At 42.6% G+C, this 21786-nt stretch overlaps 1 protein-coding gene and 1 long non-coding RNA gene across 3 annotated transcripts; one reads left to right on the top strand and one right to left on the bottom strand.

Annotated features, from left to right (window-relative positions):
* Positions 1 to 530: 530 nt before the first annotated feature.
* LOC138406814 (uncharacterized) lies at positions 531 to 3155 on the bottom strand. The gene is made up of 2 exons (XR_011240211.1): positions 3015 to 3155; positions 531 to 2802 (listed from the first exon to the last, which is right to left on the bottom strand). It is a non-coding gene; the product is annotated as an uncharacterized lncRNA (long non-coding RNA).
* A 1482-nt stretch (positions 3156 to 4637) lies between these two features.
* Positions 4638 to 9259, top strand: LOC138406812 (uncharacterized). Of its 2 annotated transcripts, none has more exons than XM_069520222.1 (10): positions 4638 to 4679; positions 4867 to 4957; positions 5453 to 5571; positions 5672 to 6085; positions 6174 to 6387; positions 6600 to 6776; positions 6937 to 7154; positions 7252 to 7405; positions 7490 to 7599; positions 8633 to 9259. In XM_069520222.1, the coding sequence occupies exons 2-10, from the start codon at positions 4918 to 4920 to the stop codon at positions 8942 to 8944; spliced, it is 1758 nt and encodes a 585-aa protein (XP_069376323.1). In that variant the 5' UTR covers positions 4638 to 4679; positions 4867 to 4917; the 3' UTR covers positions 8945 to 9259. The 2 variants fall into 2 exon arrangements, with proteins under 2 accessions (XP_069376323.1, XP_069376319.1); XM_069520218.1 differs by having other exon boundaries at positions 6597 to 6776.
* The last annotated feature ends 12527 nt before the right edge of the window (positions 9260 to 21786 follow it).

The raw sequence follows: 21786 nt of genomic DNA, 5'->3' as shown, positions 1-21786 counted from the left end.
ATTTAAATTCACAAGATCCAAATTTTCATAAATATCAGCCGAATAAAACATGATAGTTTTTTACAAATCAAGACCCACGAATTATTCTCTGAGAAATCAACTAAAATGTTGAGAAACCGAAATCGATGTTTAATAAAAAAAACAAATCCTGCATCTGCCCCCTGATCCTGATCAGCACCAAAATGTAAAGAGTTCTTCTCTGACTCACGTTCAACGTAAAACACGTTCCCACCACACTGCAAATTATTTGGTTCTTACCAAGAAAAAAAAACTTAGATTTAGAAGTGTTAGATAATTTGTCTTGTTTTAAGAGTTAATTTCTTATTTTAAGTGTTCAACTTTACACTACAATCTTATATCAAGCAAACCTTGTCTTTTTTGTCTCAAATAGGCAGGGAATCTTAAAATGAGGTAAATAACTGTTAACATAAGATAAATTACATCTTTTACCCAAAGTCTCCTCAAATAAATCTTGTTTTAAGATTCAGTAACAAACTCAACTTGCTTGATTCAAGAGTCACACAAAAAGCATCTGAAAAACAGAGTTTATTTCTCTGACTTCAAGCTGATGATGTTCACAAAACTGGCAAAGCAAACAGAAAACAGGCAAACTGGGTTCACCCAACACAATACATGATGTGTATGGTATGATACACCCATACATACAGTACTTATTGTTCCTCCAGATTATTGTCTGTGGGCAATAATGTCACAAAGACTGTATTTTATTGGAACAAAGGTATTGTCTTTGAAACTAACTGGAAAATAGGAAATGCAGTCAATTAGTTCTTTTACAAATTCTGTAGCCTGGGCAACATTGGGAACTGCCACCTCATATGCCAGCAACTCTGGATTCAGATTCAGTGTTTCATAACGTTGGTACTCAAAAGCAACTAAAGAGGAATCTATCACAAAGATATCTTTAATCAGTCCGAACACTGGGAAAGCACCATCTACATCTACAATAATCATAGATTTCCCACTTATGTACTTATTTCCATTGAGGATGTACCATTTCACAGAGACAACAGATTGCATGACCTCTATGCCTAAAAAATCTTTGACTTTTCTTTTAACATAATCAACATTTTTGACAGCTGAGACAGGCCCTGATTCTCTTTCACTAGCAAAAATTGGATGCTCAGTGCCTATTTCATTTTGACAACATTCAAGGAACTGATTATGGTTTGCAAGCGATTTACATACATTTTTGAAATTTAACTTGGAAGCCCACTGCTTAAAATAGCTATGCTTAGCTTCAAATCGCATACTTCTTACTAAAGGACCAAAAGATATGATTTGGCTAGGTAGATGGAGCATGTAATGCTGCTTGGGAATGACATTGGATTCAGAAAAAAGTTCTTTGAACTGATGCAGATGTTGCTCAATCATGTGCCTGAGCCGCAATACAGTTTCTAATGAAATAACAGGAGCAAGGATAATTTGAACAATCTGAATTAATTTGAGAATAAATTTGACATACTCACTGTCCATATCATTCAAAATGAAAGGTAGTATTTTCAAAAGTATTAACATTTGTCCACATGACTGTTTTATTTTATTGTCATTAGCAGCTAAAGTGCTGACACTAATAGGACATGGCTTATCTCGTATATCTAGAGGTGAGTAAGGAAAATTTATAATAGCTGAGTTAATCTCATCTAATTCTATCTGTCCTGACAGAATCAGGTTTTTTAACACAAGCTTTATTTCCATTGGGGCAACACCTTCAAAAATTACATGCATTATATCCTGTGGAGTTTGTTTGATCAGGTCAAATGCTGGAAAATCAACTAGCCTGCTTCTTCTGTTAATCCCGTAAGTGGTTTTGAGGGATGCTTTCAATGTTTCTGTGCTTGCTTTGTCTATTTCAAGACATTGCCTGATGTGCTTTTCCAAAGTTCTTTCAGCAAACTTATTCTCCTCAAAAATACTTTGCATAGCATCAAAGGAGCATTCACAATGTCTACATTTGCTATAAGCAAAACCAACACCTTGTTTAAACCCAGCAAGGTCATGTTGGGCAAGTGTATCTCCACATAAGGCTATCACCGCACCAAACAACTCAATTTCACCATTTGGGGTTTCAATCCTAACACCATTGTAAAGAAGTGTCAGATCTTTTAGGATTCTTTTTAGTATAACATCAACACCGCATTGAGAAATATAATTTCCCTTGGCAATAGCAAGGAGTCTTATAGCAGCCAACTTGGACCTAAATTTTGGATCAATATTCCCTAAAGTGTAATAAAACATCAATAATTTATTTGCAGAGGCATGGGGGCCTAAAGGGTTACATATTTCAATTTCATCGGTGTACAATAGTATTTGCAATGCATTTGGCCTTTGAGAATATAAGGGGTGGGATGTAAAAAGGGCTCCATCAGTAAAATCATACAAGAATCCCTCTCTACTTCTTTGTGGTACAGTGGTCAACATTGTGAAGATTCTAGAATTGGTCAGTAACTGCTTGAGACTTTGAATGAGTGGCACATAGTAAAAACTTTTGTTTCTTAAGGCCATGACCCTTGAAGGACCACGCTTTACCCAACAAATCTTCTGGGACATCACAACTTCCTCTGGGTTGACTGGATTGAATAGTTCCCGGATAGTTTTATTCTGTCCATATGCTGTGGTTGAGAAAGGATCCGTGAATGTATCAAAAGTAGCCAAAGCCTCATCTTGGAGCTGAGCAGTTGTCTCTGGATTCTCTTCAAACACCCTTCTGATTCTCTCCCTTAGTGTGTCAAGGAGAGCAGCTTGGTACTGTTGCACCCCCGAGATGACGCTGTTGACAGTTCTCTGTGAAAATATATTTAAAAAAAAAAAAATATATATATATATATACATATATATTCCCCTCATATAATTATTGCTAACAGGCCCATAGTTAACATTGAAATATAGAAAGGAATTATTACAGTAATTATATTTTTTTATAAACATTGTATCAAGGAATTATTATACGATATCAATAGTACCATTAAAGCATTTGTCCATCAAGACAAATTTACCTGTGACAAGTGGCACTGTTCCCGGACACTGATGGCGAATGCCGCTGCAGATCTAGCAATATCAGGTCTGGCTCTGGATGTCACAGCAACAGCCTGCTCCTTCAGAAAGTGATAAAAGTAAGAGTAGATAGACACAATCAGGGTTGATGTGAATTGTTGTTGTTTTTTTGTTTTTCTTACAGTGAAGTGTTTTTTTTTTTTTTTTCAAGATTATAAATTAGACTACAACAAACAATGAGTGTGTAAAATTGACTCAGACAGCAGTGTTATTATTCAGCAAGTAAGTACCCAGCTCTAATTACCGAGGTAACCTTAACTTTACTGGGTACTACTTTGTTTACAACTAAAAACTAAATGAACTAAAGCACGTAAATAATACAGTCTATGAGAAAATGTTTCCAATTATTGCCCTCTGTATAACGTTACAGTAGTTGAAAACATTTTGTCCCATTTCTCCTTATGGAGAAAAGCGTGCCATAATACGGACTAATTGATGAGGAACAGGACGCACGAGAGGGGAAAAAATTATTTTAATCCCACATTTGCCTCACTGGTCTTGGACCTGAGCAGCTCTATCGTCTCTTCCCAAGGTAAGTGTGAAGTTCGTTCAATTATGTGCGTTTCACGTGAATAACGTCGTGTTACGGAGGTAACTTAGCATTCACTGAAGACAATTACTGTATATGAAAGAGAAAGTGTGTCATATAGACTGTAAAAAGAAGGTCATATAGCCTACTCCTGATTAATGCGTGCATTCCCGGTATGGATTCAAGGAAGCCAGGCTTTGAATACACCATTGTATGTGGGAAATAAAATAAAATAAAACAAAACACTTTACACAAGTCAGCATCACACAGAGAGCAAATTAATTGGCGAGATAGGCCCTCAGAGGTCAAAACGAATGGAACTGTGGAGACTTACGGATTCAAGGCGGCCGACAGCGTCAGGCTGCTGTGACGGTTCAGGTAGAGAGGCACCAGGTGGGACAGCCACAGTGCTGTCCGCTGCAGGGGTGCTACAGCTGGCAAAAACGGACACACCAAATGTTTCCTGTCCCAGAGAGCGAGAAGAAGGCGTCGTACTCCATCCACTTGGTGGGCTTCCAGTCCGAAAATACTGAAGGTGCGTCCGTTTAATGTGGCGAAAGAAGGAGTTGAAAACTCTAAAGTCCTGTTCACATCCATCAATACCACAGTAAACCCAAAAATCCGGGCTGCGACTGTGGCTTGCATTAATGTGGCTTAGTAGGACTTTAAGACTTAGAGCAACAAAGACGAAACAAATCATACACCTCCACGCTGCCATGATGCCGAACCGTCTGTAGTGATGCACCGTTGGCGCCAGGTTTGCGCGGCGATATTGTTGTCGCTGGCTGATGACCCTGAGGTGGATGGGGGAGGGGGCACTCATGCTATCATTTGTATTTATTATTTGAACACAAAATTTCTCCGAGTATATGTTATTTCATTAATTTTAAGATGGTAAATGTTTTGTTTTAAAAATCTTTTATTAACAAGCTAATGTTTACATCCTCAGTTCATGTCGGCTCATGTCCTCCAACTGTCCCACCTCAATGACGTCAGGATTTACGTTACGTCCAAGTGATTTCCCCGCTTGAGTAACGGAAGGAGGCACGTTACATTCGTGAAGGAACAGCGGCTCAAGGTCAGTAAACTTAATTGAACTTTTAATATTAGTCGCGAAAATCATATTTTAGAGCAGATTGTTGCTGTGACGGTTACCGTTTCAATTGTTTTTCACCGGGGTACTTGCTTAGCAAGCTAGGTGGTGTTAGCTCATGTGCACTTTTGCATGCTAACTAACGAGCTCTGTTTGGCTGTGTTTTTGCTAGGTAGCCTATCACCTGTTAGGCCTAATTCGTCGGGGAGCCGATGAATCCAGAATGGATATTTTTGACAATGCCACTGTATCGGTCTTGGAGGGTAAGTCACAAATAAAGTTTATATTTGATGTATAGGTGCTTTTGGCATATAGTTTGTAGGAATAATAATAAAAGCTGATAGCTAAAGAAAACCAAATTAGTAAATTTGCTATTCATTATCTGATTTTTTGAGTAATAGCCACAGTTGCAGCTCAAATGTGCTGATTAATAATTTAAATGAATTAATTAAATTAGTTAATGTAAATAAAAAAAAAAATATGACCAACACTGAACTTATGGCATAAAGGTAGCCCAATGTTTAAAGTCCAGACTTTAACATTTTTACCCTTGATTTTATTTGGGGCTGGCATCTTTGTGAGATAGGCTTATGATTATTTTCGCTGACTTTAAGGAGGCTTCATAGCACAGACAACTAGTTAAACAGTTTACAAATGTGTTGGAGCTCAGAGGGAGAGATAAATGGCACCTCTTTATGTTGCTTGGTACTGTAGCTTGGCATTGCTTCATCTTAAGATATTTATTTGTCATATTACAGCTGCTGGTGTTGATGAGGAGGCTTTGAAAGGCCTTAGCCGGGATGACCTGAAGGATCTTTTTCCTGGTCCTGGAAATTTTCTCAGAAGAAAGAAACTTTGGGAGTTCATCAATCAAAATGTAAACACAAATTGGAGTAAATAACAGTTATTAAAATTAAATTGTACCATATTTTAATGGTCCTAATGCATTTTGTTTTCATCCTACATAATCCTAATAGTGTGAAAATACCACAGACCAAGATGCCAGCACTTGCAGTGGAAGCGGGATTATGCCCTCAACTAGCTCCATGCCACCATGCCAGCCGCAAGCCTCCACCCCCATATCTGCTGAGAAAACAATGAAAATGCCAGACCCTCCAGAGTATGTGGTGTACACAGATTCAGAGTTAGACATGGTGCGTAGTCAGTACTTTGCATTGCTCTGCAATGGAAAGGAAAAGAACTACAAGATGTCAAAGGAGCTATGTTGCAGACTTGTAAGGAACACAATCACTAGCATGGTTGCAATCCTGCGTGCTAGTCCCATGGGTAAACAAGCAAGATACCCCTCCAAACTGGAAATGAGAGCCATGTCACAGAAGATTGTCGACTATTATCCTATGTTACGTGATGCTGACACAAATATGCCATATGTAAGTAATATTTTTCATTTTTCTCAACCAAAACTGTGGACAGGTCAGCAACAAGACAAACAATTTATCTCACATTCTTTCACCACAGCTGACCATCTACACCAAAATGTACAAGCGACTCCAGAATATGAGAACTCCAAGGAAGAGGCAGGGCTCCGTACCACAAAGAGGAGCGGCCAAGACAGCTCTCTTCAGCGCAGACAACCAGGACATGGAGACAGATTGGACAGACACAAGCTACTCGAGTGATAATACCATACTTCTTGAGAGCAATGATGACATCAGCGGGGACAGCTCTGCAGGTATGCAAATTGTGGGAAAAAAATGAAAGGGTGGCTGTCATACAAATTTGTTTATGACTAAAAGTGTTTAATCATGTAATGAAACTATAGTTGTCCACATTTGTTGAACCAGAGTTCATGGCTAGACATGCACTGTGTTTATATATGCCTATTTTGCCCTGTCATATAATTGTATTGAGAATTTTTTCATTATTTCTAAAAAAAAAAAGAAGCATCCCCACTACCACTCCCCTCTGTGCGAAAGAAGCCAAAGAGTGGCACCAAAACATCACTGCTGCCATCCGAGTCAGCCTCATGCTCCGCACCCACGACTGTGATTGCTTCACCAACCACGTCTGCGTCACCAGCCACGTCTGCATCACCAACCACGCCTGCAAAGGATGTTTTTGGTAAGCCCACCTCAGCACACCTCTCAGCCTGTCATCCATGAAATTGGATTAAAGTTTCCCAAAAAATAGTGCATTGTATTTTAACCACGCTTTATTTCCCCTGTGTTGTTGTTAAAGTGTTAACATTCAAATGTCTTGGCTTGGTTTTTTGTCATTTCAGTGGGCCAGGACAGTCTGAAGATGCAGGCTAGGCACTACAGAACATTGAGCAACATGTACAATAAGCCCAATGCAAAACCCAATCAAAATGATGTTGCTCAAATTTTGGACCTTGAGTTTGAGGCCAGACGGGCTTTCATTGATGCAGATGTTACAAAGGAAGAGGACCGACCTGCAAAAATCTTTGAGGCATATCCATGCTTCAAAGATGTTCGAAATGTATGTTGGTTTGTTGTACTTGAGTTACTGTGTATCCATCTGTGTACTGAATTTCAATGCATTGTTAACTGTTGAACTGTGCACAATGCTGTTTTAGGCAATGGATGAGCTGCGGCGCATAGTAGGTGGCACCAACAGCAGATACATTGAGGAAGTAAAAGGAAGATGGGCAGAATTCTGTGCCAAGGTGCAGTTCTACGGTGTGTGGAAGAAAGTCCTGAAACCCCCTTTCCCTTTGAATGTCCGCAGTGGTAAGTTGCTGTTCCATACAATATGTATATGTATTGATATTTGTACAACATTCAGACCATTCCGTTCATTCTTATATTCTTTAGTGGATTTCACACTCGCCCTCTTCAATGCACTCCCATCCCTCTTCCCCTCACCAACTTCACCACCAAAGAAGCTTGGGAATAGCTGTGAGGCACTTCTTCATATCCTGAAGGTGAGAAATGTTTGTGTTGATTCCTTACTGTCCTCTTTGAAGTGCCTTTATTTTCTCACATTATTGTGCTTGTTCACATTTAGTAACAATACACCTAAGTTCACAGTTATAGATATGACCTAATTTATGTCAAAAGGGGAAAACAGAAGTGCCTCTAGTGTCCCTCAAATGGTGTTGACAGAAGGAAATAACAAAAAATGTTTTGCAAAACCTTTAATTATTTCATTATTTCATTCATTCATTCATTCATTCATTCACTGATGAAACATTAGCACCTTGCATCAGCTTGTATCAGGTATTAAAGCAGAAGTAAGTGGTCCGGTCGTTTTCGCTAATGCTGTGTTCCAGGCAGGCTTTTGAAATCGTAAATTACAGCTTCAAGTCACAACTTACGACTTTGTAGCGTTTCAGGCAACCCACTCGTGTTTTTCCGACCTGTTTTACCGGTGAAAGTCACTATAACGGCCACTCGTAACTTCCGACCGGTGAACTCGTACCAGATCGACCTGGTACCACATCACGGTCGGAAAAATACGAGTTTCCTTGAACGCACCATAACAGTCCTCGTCCCTACGTCGCCACATTCACGGCGTCCCTTGGCTGCACACACAGCCCTGCATGCCGTTCTCTCTCCTCATTGGATAAAAACTGTAGGATACGATAAATGTTTCTCCTCGGCTCAGAGCAGAGCAGAGGGACTGACAGACCCGTGTTTCAGTCCAAACACTCTATGTAAGTGATTGCTGTCGGAAGATATAACTATTTAAGACTTATATTAACACAAATATATCACTTACTTCTGCTTTAATCAATCCTAAATTCCTACATCAGTTTAACATGTTCCCCCCTACACTATTGTAAAGCAATTCATCTGATAATAATGAGTGTGAGTTTTTAAACGTGAATTTAAATTTAAGAGTGCTCAAGTCATTGGTTGCAACCTGATAGTTTCATTTTAAAAATGATCATACACTTTCAATACATTTTTATGTCTTCTCACTCTCTACGCATTGTTCTTTTTTTTCTGTTCCAGTCAGGCGAAGACCCCACCCTGTATCTGGAGAAGCGTCCTCTCTCCTCCCCAGTTTTGCTTTTTGATGGATCAACCACCATCGTGGCTGTTGGTAATGTACCTGTGACCACCCTTCCACAGGAAGATTTCTCAGAAGGGATGTTGGTGCTATTGGCATACTACTACACGTTGCATTTAACATACCCTAAATGTGTTGCAACGCTCCTCTCTGTTATTCAAACAGAGGTCATTGGTGACACAATCCACGATCAAGATGCCACTAGTGCATATAAGAAAGCAATGGCTGATTGGAAATCATTCATTGACAAGTAGCTGAATGTCAAGCAGTATTTTGTCATGTCAGTTGTCCTTGTTATTGTTACCCATGCCTTACAATGGTTTTGTGTATTCCACAAGTTTATTACAGTGTCACTTAATTATTTGCTTGAATTGTTACCTCATCGAGGCCTGCACTGTAAAATGTAACTAATGGTTTCAACTTAAAAATATGAGCGAAAGGGCTAAATTTCAAGTTAAGTGAAAGAAAAAAAGACGCTACGGTCGCGGCCGCACCCCTGTTTCAGTTGAGTTGTCTGAACTAGCAAATCTGTTTAATTTGAATTAAAAATGTAAGTTCTGTAAATCTTATATGTCATTTGATTTATTAATTGATTGAACTGCTTGGTTGTTATTTGAATTTGCAAATCTATCTTAGTTTAATTAATTTTCAAGATAAACCTGCTTGGATTAAGACAGAGCTTAGTCATTCTTCACTAATAGTATAGTATTTTTCTCTAAATTTAATATTTTTCTTAACTAATCTTCAGCTAAATTAGCTAAAAGAAGGAAAGATTTTGTTTGTAATTGCTTATATTTAGTATATTTCACTTATTTTGAGGCTGTAAAAAGTTACTTTTTTAAGTAATCTCATTTTAAAACCAGCATTTTATGCTTAAATTTAGTATGTTTCACTTATTTCTAGGCTGTAAAAAGTTACTTTTTAAGTAATCTAATCTTAAAAACGAGCATTTTATGCTTATATTTAGTATATTTCACTTGTTTTGAGGCTGTAAAAAGTTACTTTTTAAGTAATCTCATCTTAAAACCAGCATTTTATGCTTATATTTCACTTGTTTTGAGGCTGTAAAAGTTACTTTTTAAGTAATCTCATCTTAAAATCAGCATTTTATGCTTAAATTTAGTATATTTCACTTGTTTAGAGGCTGTAAAAAGTTACTTTTTAAGTAATCTCATCTTAAAACCAGCATGTTTGACTTATTTTAAGCCTTCCAAACACCTCTGTAGACATGCTTATTTCCAGATTTAACAATCTTAATTTAAGAAATCTTGTCAAGTGAAATTATCTTGCTGCATGGACAGATAATTTCACTTGTTTTGAGTACATTTTCCCTCAGATTTAGTGTTTTTATCTTGTTTTTAGACCCCCCTTTTTTGCAGTGCAGGTTTCGTGACGAGCTGTTTGCTAGTTTTTGTGTCATCCTGCCAACAAACAAAAAACTAACAGATGAAAACTCACTGATGAGAACAGAAACTGGCTTCACGGTTCAGATGTATTGTTCACACACTGTCCACTTGTTGTGTGCTACGCATTTTCCAGCAGTGTTGGACAACCACAGATTAATACACAGATTATCTTCACTTTTCAAACTCTATTAAAATAAATAAATTAAATAATTTTCTTAAGGAATAAAGGGACAAACTCCAGCAGAACAGAAACAGGAAAGGGTATCTGAGGAGACTATTGTTTCACACACACACACACACACACACACAGATCTAGATATCCTCCCACAAACACACAGCTAATCAGATCCAGGGAACAAGTCGCCAAGCTTCCCCCCCAGAAACCACCTCCATATTTTGTGGTCCTGATTCTAAACATCGAGATGCTTTTCGCTCCGGGTGACACATTCCTGAGCTGCATCATCAAACCACAGCGGACCAGCTGATACGGGCCGACTGGGAACGTGGTGGTCTGATACCATGAGAACCAGCTCGAGAGATCAGAGACGTTCACACAAATTCACACTGGTACACAAAGAAAAACACGGGACGAGGACATTCGAGCAGAACCATGGTTCAGTTTGATCCAGACCCAGAACACCTCCTCTGGTCTGAGGAACCGTTCACACCTGATGAAGAAACACCAGGCGCAGTCAGAACGTGACGGTGCAAAATGATTCTTCACAGAACCCGACAACTGTGGGATCATGCAAAACAAACCCACATGAGTTCTGGTGCAGCATCAGAAGCAAACACTGACACATGCATGGAGGGGATGAGACGCCACGGAGAGGCGACCAAATGAAACGCACCGTCCCCGTGAATAAAAGGACATGTTTTAGTTTTCAACGTGGAAGAGTTGAGTCTTCAACCTTTAACTCAGGACGTTAATTTGTAATGTTGAGTGATTCCGATGCTGTTCAGTTATTGTTTTAGAAGAAACAAAGTGAACCCTGATGCTGATCCTTCAGTGTGAACAGACTCTGTCTTCACACGCTGCAGCAGGGACAGACAACTGAGTCCTGCAGTTTATCTGAGTCCAGTTACAGTCTCGTAAATGTATCTGCTGTCGCCACCGCAGCTGTTTTTCTTAACGCCCGTCTAAACGTATTCACGAAACCAGGCGTTTTAATCGGCGGCTCGGCTCTTTCATCAGAGCGTGTGTTGGTGTTGATCACTTTTCAAAGAGCGTCTCCTTCTCTGGGCGACATGATTACCACATCACCACATCAGAGCCGCGGCGCTGTTACAACGCTCACATTTAAAGCAAACACCAGAGGCTGCTATGCAGAGGCTGGCAGGGCCCACACTGCTTTCACTCCTGCAGTCATCATCATCATCATCATCACCATCAGACACCTCGAAACGTTTCGCATCTTCACACCAGTGTCACAAACGCTTTTTTGACCCTGAGCAGCTCCCACTGAACTGAAGACACTGTCCACAAATGTTCTGGAGACGCTTTATTTGAGAGGACAAATAGCAACACGACTATCTCAGGATGAGGAAGAGGAGCCGTTTTTTAAAACCCCGACCATCTTGACCTGCTCTGACTCCGTCTCACGCGTCCACTCCTGAGGGTTTAGTCCGAACTGATGCAGTTTCATTTAAAGACGTCTTTTATATGCAAAAGTTTTATGTCATATTGTGAAACAGCAGCATCTGGTACAAACATGGTGTGTTTGTCTCGTCTCAGCAGGAGGGACATTTGTTCTGTCTCCTACGACCTCTGAGTGATCTCTAACTGAGGATTCAACCAACGCTCAGTACAGGTGTTGTCAATAACATCTATTGTGTCTGTGCTCAACATCACAGACGAAATCCAAACCGGCCACGTTTCCTTCGAGACGTTGTGAAACTCTCCTCGCACATAATTAGTTTGTTCTCATGTGAGTCTCTTGATAGAATAAAGTTCCACCTCGTCGTCTCTCCGAGATAATAAATCCCTGCTCTTACTTTTCACCATCGCTGATCCTTCGTAATATTTTCTGGAACTAAGCGAACACCTGCAGCGTCCACTTCCTGTTTACAGTAGACGTGAATGATCATGTGACGTGTTAATGTGGACGGAGACCACCGTGAGCATCAGGGTGTTTATGCCGTGTGATTGACACCTAGTACCGTCCAATGGCTGCAGGTGGCAGGTGTGGGTGGGCGTGCAGTGTTCTCGATCTCCCTGTCAGGCTCCACCCCCCCCACTCCTCCAAATATGGTTGCTTCTGGTTTCAAAAAAACAAGATGGCGCTGGACAAAAAGTCACGGTGGGTCGATGCTCGGTTTGAACAAATGACCTCATTCCAACGCACTTTTTCACCGATGACTTATGAAAATCTGGCGCCGATGTTGCGTTGATGAAAAATCCAAACGCAGATGGAACACGACGTGTTTTGACAATTATCTGCGTCAGTGTGAATGTGGCCGTCTGTACGTTTGTTGCACCTTTTCAACATGTTGAACATTACGCTCCCTCTCGCTCGGGTCCCCTGGAGCCGCATTAATAAGCATCTGTTTGTGATTTCATCGCTGCAGCCACCGGTGACACAGAGGTGCCCTGGCACAGAATCACTGGCAGCCAGCGCCTCAGCCTTAATGTCAGCGCCCCCTCCCTGCTCTCCGCACCCCACCACGCCAGCCCTGTGCCCAAAATAGTTTAATGAGGAGATTTTAATGCCTTTATTATGGTAGAATCTGGCACCGCGTACCGAAGCCTAATGCCACGCCGCCCCCACCTCAGCTCGCTAACTAACCGCCAGAGGTAATGCTGTGTGAGCGACTCTGGATCGGGGAACATTTAAAGCTTGTGTTGCCGTTTGGTTTTTTATACGCTAACCCATAACCACACACTCCTGCACGTACCTACCCCCGTGTGCATCTTGCTTGCACGCAAAAACGCATCCATGCAAACACACACGTACACATGTGATCCTTGGGGGCAGTGATTTACTACCCGGGACTATTTTATTAATTTAATTACACATTTACAATCATTCTTCTCAGAGGAAAACAGCGAGAAAAGTGCTGCCTGTGTGTTTTTTTGCGGAGGCAGCCAAGCTTGTTTCATTTTATGGCCGAGAGAGAAAGATGTTGTTTTATTTTACGAGAGGCCTGAAGGTTTCCTTAATGTGTCAGAAACACAAAGGGTGTGTCCTGTGAGGCACAGACGTCTTTAATGCTCTTTTTCTTTGTTTGGTTTCTTCTCTATAAATATCCACCAGCACCGACGAGGGAAACAATCAGTCGGTGTAAAACAAATAACTAAGCTTTTATTTTCTGTTTCATTTTCTAATCCTGAGCTGTCCGTCAAAAACAAACGACAGTGCTCGGCCTTCATGCTGAGCCAGCGGAGGATCAGATTTTCATTCTGAGTGCCATCACTTTTTTGTCCGTCTGACGGTTTCCCACGCGACAGGAACACAAATGAGACGTGTTCAGTTTGGCTCTGAGTCGGATGAGAGATGAAATTTACAAGTTTCTTCCTGAAGGGAAAAAATATTGTCGGTGCATCAGGAAACAATTCACCAGGTCAGGAGAAATGTTCGCCGATGTCATTTCAAACACAATCTGTATTTAGAGTCCTGATGGCGCCCGACTTCAGAACCTCTGATATATATTTTAAATATATCGGTGTAAAAACCTTTCTGGATATTAGCGATCTACTCTCCAATCATTGTGCTGAAACAAGTCCCACTCTCTTGACTTCAATCTTTCAGGAACACGTCCCTGTTCCTTCTGAGCTTTGAACTCGCTCCTCATTTCAAATTGCCGTTTCCAAAGCGCTCAAGTCACATTAACACTTTGATATCACAACTGGGTTTGACAGATGAAAGTTGAAATGGTTGAAGAAGTTCAGGCACAGAAAAAAGAAACAGCGGTGCACACTGCTTGTCCTCAAGGCGTTCTCCTTCCCTCGAGTTGTAATCTCGAGCAAAGAACACACGGTACCAAATATCGACACGCCACCGGGTCGCAACCTCGACCTGAGACTGTCGTGGCCGTATCACGCCAATCATCTCATCACCTTCCTCTGTAGAGGCCTGTCAGATACGCCGCCATCGCATCCACGGATCTGTCATTAGCATGTGGCCGTCAGCTCTCGGGGAGGTTCGTCTGCGGTGGAAAACATCAGTCAGCCGCCAGCGTCTGACAGAGCTCATTACTCACGTTACCGACTGACGATGGAAAGGAGCCTCGGCCTCGAGTCAAGACATCGAGCCTCTCCTGTTATTTGGACCCTTCAAGTGCCGGAGCAGAACACACACAGACAGGCCGACGCACCAGCCAGCGGAGACACCAGGAATGTGTTTTTTGCCTTATTTCTGTTGACGTGTACAAGCAGCGAGCGAGAAGCATCTGTCTTCGTTTTCCCTGAAACTCTATATATGCAGAACAAGCCTTAATGCTGTCATTACACCAACCGTCTTATTGCTGCAAATCAAATCCACGGTCAGGGAACTGGTAATAGATACGGCTGCCGATCAGTGTGTGTGTGTGTGTGTGTGTGTGTGGGTCTATGGATATTATTTGTGGCTGTAGTTTTGTGTATTTCATTTGAAAAGAATTTGATCAATTATTGACACATATCACTTTATAGTATATTTAATCTAAATAGACTTTCACTACATTTAAATAACAGATATTCTCAAATCCCTAAAATGTCAGGAGCGCTGAAACGTTTGACTATTAGAAAATGCATTTTAGTGATTAATATATAAAACACTAGAACATTTAAAATAAACAGCATTGTAAAAATACCTAGTTTGAATTTATATCATGACGGTTTATACAAATCTGCCGAGTGAGTGACGTAATATCGTGAGAAATAAGTTAGAAACCAAACTCGTACAAACAGTAGAACCTGAGAGTGCACACACGAGAACACGTTTAGAACACGTGTGGGTCATCCCTTCAGCCAATCAGAGGGACACTAGGTTGTGCTACAGGTATTTGGGCCACTTAGGTGTCACATTGGGGCAGAAAAATAAAAATCAATTAAAGCAGAAACACATGACGAGTTTAAAAAAACACGTGCTCTGATGAGTGTGCTCTTTAACACACAAGAAAACAAACACACACACACACACACACACACACACACACACTCACCCTCTGTGATTGAAGTGATTATTACGCTAAACTACGACACCTGTTAACATTCACGTCTGATAATGTGTGTGAGTCTGAATTATTCACCAACGCCTCCGCCGCCGAGCTGCAACGAGTCGAGTGACCCCTGATCTGAAAACGGAAGATTATTACAACAATTTAACCTAATGACAACACACACACACACACACACACACACACACACACACACACATTAAGCCATCACAGGAAGATGACTTGCTACAGGAACTACAGCTTCGTCCACGAGTCAAACGTGTGAGACGCTTTATGAGGACAAGAGAAAAACAAAAACACATGGATCCACTTTGATTTGTAAATGGAGGATCTGTTGGCTTAGTGGTGTCCAAGGTCGTGACACTTACACAAACAAAACGCCTGAGCACACACACACACACACACACAGATCTGAATACCATTTGTGCCACAAAATCAAACATTTTGTGGCACAAAACATTGCACAGACATTTCTTTTCCAGTATGAGAAAAGTGTAGATAAGTGTGTGTGTGTGTGTGTGTGTGTGTGTGTGTGTGTGTGTGGTTCTAAATGAGACGGTAATTGAAAACAAACCCACATGCTGGTTATAATGAGGTTAAGTCACTGCCTGCTCTGCTGCGTCAGTCCAACTGAGGGATCATGTGAGACAGAGACGTGCGAGTCACTGCTCCTCTGTCTCATGGGAGAATAAAGCCGACATCACACTTCATCCATCCAACTGCCACACACACACACACACACACACACACACACACACACACACACAAACAAACACAAACACAAACACAAACACACACACACACACACACACACACACACACACCTCGGGGCCCTATGTTGTGGTCAAACCAAACGTGAAATTTTTATTGAATTTCTATTTACACAACAGATTTTTTTTGTTTATATATTATTTTACAGTTTCATCTGCACTTTCAACCCACATGTGCAATAATTCAGCTCCTATTGAATTGATTTATTGTTTTGGTGTATTCGCTCTTTATTTAATGCACTTTGCACTTTTAATTCTTAGTCTTATTATCTTTTCACCTAGCAGAGGTATCTCGGCTCTGATTGGCTCCCACAATGTCGTGTGAATTTTCCGCTGAAAAATGTCAACTTGTATTTATTTGCATTTGTTGTTTGTCAAATGAATGAAAATAGATTTCAGTTGTCCGTCAATGTGGCTCATCGTATGTCGTGCACTTTGAATGTCTCCTGCTGCTTCTTCATGTGAGAAACATAAACTCTGGAGAGTCCATGTCTGAAAACGACTCAGACTCAGAGGTCTTTAAAGAAGACGATGAACAGAGAGGGAGCGTGTTTCATTTCTGAGGGGCCCGACTGACTGAGGGGCCTCCAGACAAACTCTGCCGTCAGATACGTGTGTGAGTACAGTACATCCGTGTTTATTTACACGCCAACTCGTACAACTCCTGATTGGTGCACCTGAAGTGAACGAGTGTGAGTTAACTGGAATAAAAGAAGAGTGGAGGGGTTTTCTTCCTCGCCACAGCTCGTCTGTGGTGGACGCTCCTCGGCTCTGTGATATTAAACCCTGGCGCGGTGCATCGCCACGAGAAGCCTCCAGTGTCTGGCAGCCTCAGTAATGCCCTCTTATTTCTAACGAACAAAAAGCTTTGAGCTGTCAAAACGCACCCATCTGGAGCCAAAGAGAGAGAGGCTTCATTGTTCTCTCTCCCTCCACCTCTCCTCCTCGACCCCATCTTCCTGTTGTGCTGGCTTGGCGGCGAGAGGGGGATTTTTATTTTGGTTTCTCTGCTGGAGGTCAGAGTTCCCTGGATGTGGAATCAGAGGAGATGTTGCCATGTTTCCCCTCCCTCATTTTTCAACCCTTCCCAGCAGCCCCTCTGGAATAGCGAGCAGCGCATTTCATCTTCCATGAGAAACGGCGGTGAGTATCGGGATCACACGGCATGCAGAGGTCTGTGCAAGCACGCGATATGATGCCCACGCAAGCATGTGAGCGAACACATGTGCTGCTGCAGATGATTTCACAAACACTCCTGCGCGCTCACATGTTGCTCAATACTTGGTCTCTTTTGCAACCAGGGTGTTGTTTCTGTTACACAGAGCGTCTCCCAGTTGTGGAGGAATTTACTCAGTCGGAGGTGCAACCTGATCACATCATTAACCAGAATCATTGTCTGCACTGCTGACCTGTGGTCAGTGTCACCTTCTTCAAGTTCCTCAAGATCTGTGTGAAGTTCCCGAGCATAATGAGCAAACCTTCAAAATAAGACTTTTGAAGTCAGTGTGTGTGTGTGTGTGTGTGAGATGAAGCTGTTCCGGGTCGATTACATCATTATCTCAACCGAGTCGACTGAGGAGAGAGTTTCTTCAAACACAGTCACACCAACATTCATCATTTCTTTCCCTCCGCCCACATTGCCTTGCTCTTTTCTCTTTTAATGCACTCTTTCCTCTTGACTCACAGCGGAGATGTTTGGTGACACACCTCTGCCAGGTGAGAGTCTGACACAGCGATGAGTGCGTTGCAGATGTGTCCAGCGGCAGCAGGAGCCGCAGCATTCCTGCGTCTCCGTCCGACAGACAGCAGAGATGAAGCCTAGTTTATGCTTCTGCGTCACGTCGACGCCGTAGCTACGGCGTAGGTACGGCGTAGACGCAGACCCCTACGCCGTAGCCTGACGTGCGCCTCCCAAAAATCCTAACTACGCGTACGTCGACGCGGACCGTAAGCGCTGTGATTGGTCCGCTCAGAACGTAAGTTCCGGCAGTTGCTTTTCCGGTCTTTCTTCCTCGTCGTAAAAACCAACTCCGCAAACGTTTTCTTTGTAGCTTGCGCTTCAACATTTGCAATATAAGCATTTGTTCTTCAATATTGATGAGCTCCAACAACAAAAACAGCTGCTCCACCTCGGTCGCCATTGTTTACTGTTGTTTACTTTACGGAAGAAAAAGCGAGGATTCGGCTATAACCACACAAACACACCGCTACACCCCCTAGCGGCATGGCGGTGAATTGCAGAGCAACGCGTTCCCTCGACGCAGAACTTCGAATGCTCAACGACCTACGGCGTAGGTACGGCGTAGACGTGACGCAGAAGCATAAACTAGGCTTGACTCTCCCTTGTTGTGCGGCAGAGTGATGAGTCATTAAGTCTTTTTAGGAGGCCTCTTTAGATGTCTGCCTCCCTCCCCGCCCCCCCCCCCGCCTGCTTCAGCCCGGCTGTTCATTGCAAATTAGGGGGGTTTAATATTTTCCGTGCACTGTGTCCAGGACATTTACAGTTGGCGTCAGGGTACGCTGTTGGTCTGAGGGGAGGCACTTTGAAGTGTTTGCGGTTTCGCCACATCTGCAGGCAAGATGTGCATATGGGTTGGAGGGCGGGGGGGAGTAGGCGGTTCACAGGAGGAGGCGGAGCATTTCAGTCCGAGCTCCTAATGTCATGTGACAATGAACAACATCCCTTAACTCTTTCCCAGGTACACTCGGCCGGTCGGAGCGGCCCGTGGCGGTGAGGTCGTTCATTTTTCATTTCTCAGAAATATGCGCAGCGTGCACGTTCTCCGTCGGGAACCTAACGTGGAAGAGTTCATGTGTTTGTGCACACACACACACACACACACTCACACACACACACAAACAGAGAGCCTGTCCACAGGAAGAGGAGGATCATGGGGCTGCAGCGAAACAGGGACTTTCCCAACATGTGCTCTCTCTGTTGACGGGGAGGTGTCTCTGAGGATGTTGATAAATGCACCGCATTACTCAACATTACTCAACAACTCAGCTGAGGTGATTAAATGCTTATTTCTACAAGTTTGCAGAATCATTACTTCAGCTCTGCACTTTCTAAATATAGTTAAAAAACGCTGTTAAAACAGAATCCAAACACGAGCATCATGGTTTCAAAGCTGTGACCACAGGGCAGGGGTGAAGCCGGGGTGGTGCCGCAGGGCCTATTAAACCGTTTTTCAGTGTCCATTAAACATCTCGTTAGACGTCAGTTGTCTCGGTCTGCTCCTCTTCGTCGAGGCCAAGGCTCCGCTCTGCACGCCGCCAAAGCAAAGTGCAGCGTCTATACAGAATTAAGCCCCCGCCGCAGGGACATCGATTTAATCATCAGTTTATGGAGCTGGATTTCGCTGAGCCCATAGCTGCCGCACCCACAAGTATTTTCACATTTCATTAGCTCGTGGGCTTTGCCAGGGGTGGCGGCGGGGGCGGAGGGAGGCAGCGGTGAGCCGGTGTTGATCCCAGCGTTGGAATTTTGACTTCTTAACTTTCCACACTTTTATTCCTCTCCCTCCCATGCTCCCAGACGCTAGCGCTGCCATTTGCAACCATTATTAAAGTCATATTTCACAGCTTAGTTCATAAAATCACCCAACTTGCTTCAAATTAGTGGGATCGCTCTCCAGCGCCCCCGCCCTCAGCGTCTCCCCCCTCCCTCCCCCGCTCCCCCTGCAGACATCAGAGAGGATGATGGGTGAGCAGCGGATTTCTCAACGTTTTTGAGTTTTTGCTGTGAGCTGCCATCTCAGGTCAGCATCACTCTGCTCACATCAGGTTCAGGTTTAAGTCTTGGCTCCTGTTCACATGGCAGTGAATTTCCTCACACCATAAATACTGCGATGATTGAGACTGTAGGTGTGACACAGATGAGGCCTCATTCTTCAGGCTCAATCTACTGACTCGTCCACACACAGACGCAGGGTTTACACTTTGCATTAACAAGGTGACGATCACACCGAACGTTGAGCACATGTGTTTTTGTTTTTTGCTGCAAACTTGAGCTCATATGTTTCGTTAAATCTTCATTAAAATGAATTTACCGCTAATTCTGTTAAAAAGTGCAGATGATTCCGTTTTCTGGATCGTGACCCTGAACTCATGTCAGGTATGTGAGGTGGACGCTGGCCCAGATTTTCCATCATCCAACGGGAGCCCAATGTTTTTTTCTGCATACGCTCAGAGCGCTTTATTAAGAACACCTGTCTGTTCGTGCAGTTATCCAATCAGCCGATCATGTGTCAGCAGTGAATCGTGTACACGGCTGATCTCCAGAGGTTTTCATCAGAGAGGATCCAAAAACAAAAAGCATCCAGTGAGCAGCAGCTCCGCGTTGAAGACCGAGGTCAGAGGAGAACTGTCAGAGCTGACAGCTACAGTCACTCAGGAAACCGCTCTACATCCTGGAAGCTGCTCAGAGACCTGCACCCAGTGGGTCAGAACGGGTCTGGATTCAACTCGGAGTTCGTTGCCAGTAACGGGTCGAGTCCAGAACAGATCTTTAGGTGCGGTTTTGCAAAAGTCTCGCCTGACCCGGAATCTCCGTCGATTTTTTTTTTACAGTCTGGTTCATGGTTCATTCTCCACATCAACTGCAGGTCTGTGTTGTGTTCACACCTTGTTGAGCTTCAGTCTCGTTTCTGCAGGTTCGTCATCAATAATCAATAATCAATAAATCAATCGTTCTCCTGGGTTTAGTCTTGTTTTCAGATTTGAGGTGTAGTTCCTCCATGTTTCTATAAGTCTTCTGTTTAGTCTCATTTATTATGAGACACTTAAGATATTAATTACTGTGAAGCTCTTGGTGGGTTCTGATCACATGAATTCACTTTCTCTTTCTAGTTTTTATGATTCTCCCTCACGTTCGCTGGATTTAGTTTTTCTTTGATTCTCTCACATAAACAAACACATAAACTCTTTCATGACGTAAACTGTGATAAAAACTCAAATATAAAGAACTTCCCGCCCACATCGATTAAAATATTTGATTCCAAGCATGAAACACTTTGATGATGAAAGTTTTTAATTGATCATTAGCTTTATAATTAGCATGGTTCATGATCTCAGTTACACACAAATTACTTCTAAGTATCCTCCTCCACCACCCCCCCCCACCCCCCCGTGAAGGGCAAATTACTATTAGGGTTGACTAAAAATGTCGCCCATGTGAGTCCAATAAATTTCCCCCTCACATCTTAACCACTGGGGTGTTTCAATGTTCCCCCTTGTATACAAGCCCAGAACACTGCTAAACAATGTCTCCTTCCATCATAAACTCCTTTAGTGTGGTCTTTAAAGTTCACATCCTGTTTTCCTCAAAATGCAAACACCCTGCCTGAGGTTGAGGAGCTTCGAGCGGCTGAAAACCAAGAGGAAAAAAACACACACACACACTGAAAGCTGAAAGACGCTGCTGTCCTCTGTGTGGGAGGAAGCGAGCGAGAGGTGGTTTCAGACTGAGAGAGGCGTTCACTGTCTCCTCCTGATTGAAAACAACAGCATTGGTCCTTTTCCAAATGTCTGAGACAACAGTCTGTGTCTCCTGAGGAAAGACAGACGTGGTCCTGTGAAACCTCTTGTTCGTGTAGGACATCTGCATGTGTCCAGTTTCCTTCTGAAACAAATCTGTCATTTCTCATCAGTGACCACAGTCAATTAAAAAGTCCAATTAACCAGAAGAAGGCAGCTCATGTCGCCATGACGACGATGTTTCCTCAGCCACAACATTTCATCTTCAACCTCTGAAGCTGGAAG

The sequence above is a fragment of the Paralichthys olivaceus genome, chromosome 3 (genome assembly GCF_024713975.1).
Source record: "Paralichthys olivaceus isolate ysfri-2021 chromosome 3, ASM2471397v2, whole genome shotgun sequence".
NCBI lineage: Eukaryota > Metazoa > Chordata > Actinopteri > Pleuronectiformes > Paralichthyidae > Paralichthys > Paralichthys olivaceus.
Note: the sequence above shows the minus strand (reverse complement) of the source record. Positions and strands in the feature narration are given on the sequence as shown.

Bases quoted from the DNA above. Each gene is read 5' to 3' on its own strand.
- LOC138406812 (XM_069520218.1), top strand. From the start codon at position 4,918: ATGGATATTTTTGACAATGCCACTGTATCGGTCTTGGAGG. The intron at 4,958-5,452 runs GTAAGTCACAAA...GTCATATTACAG, and splicing joins CACTGTATCGGTCTTGGAGG to CTGCTGGTGTTGATGAGGAG. The intron at 7,155-7,251 runs GTATGTTGGTTT...ATGCTGTTTTAG, and splicing joins GCTTCAAAGATGTTCGAAAT to GCAATGGATGAGCTGCGGCG.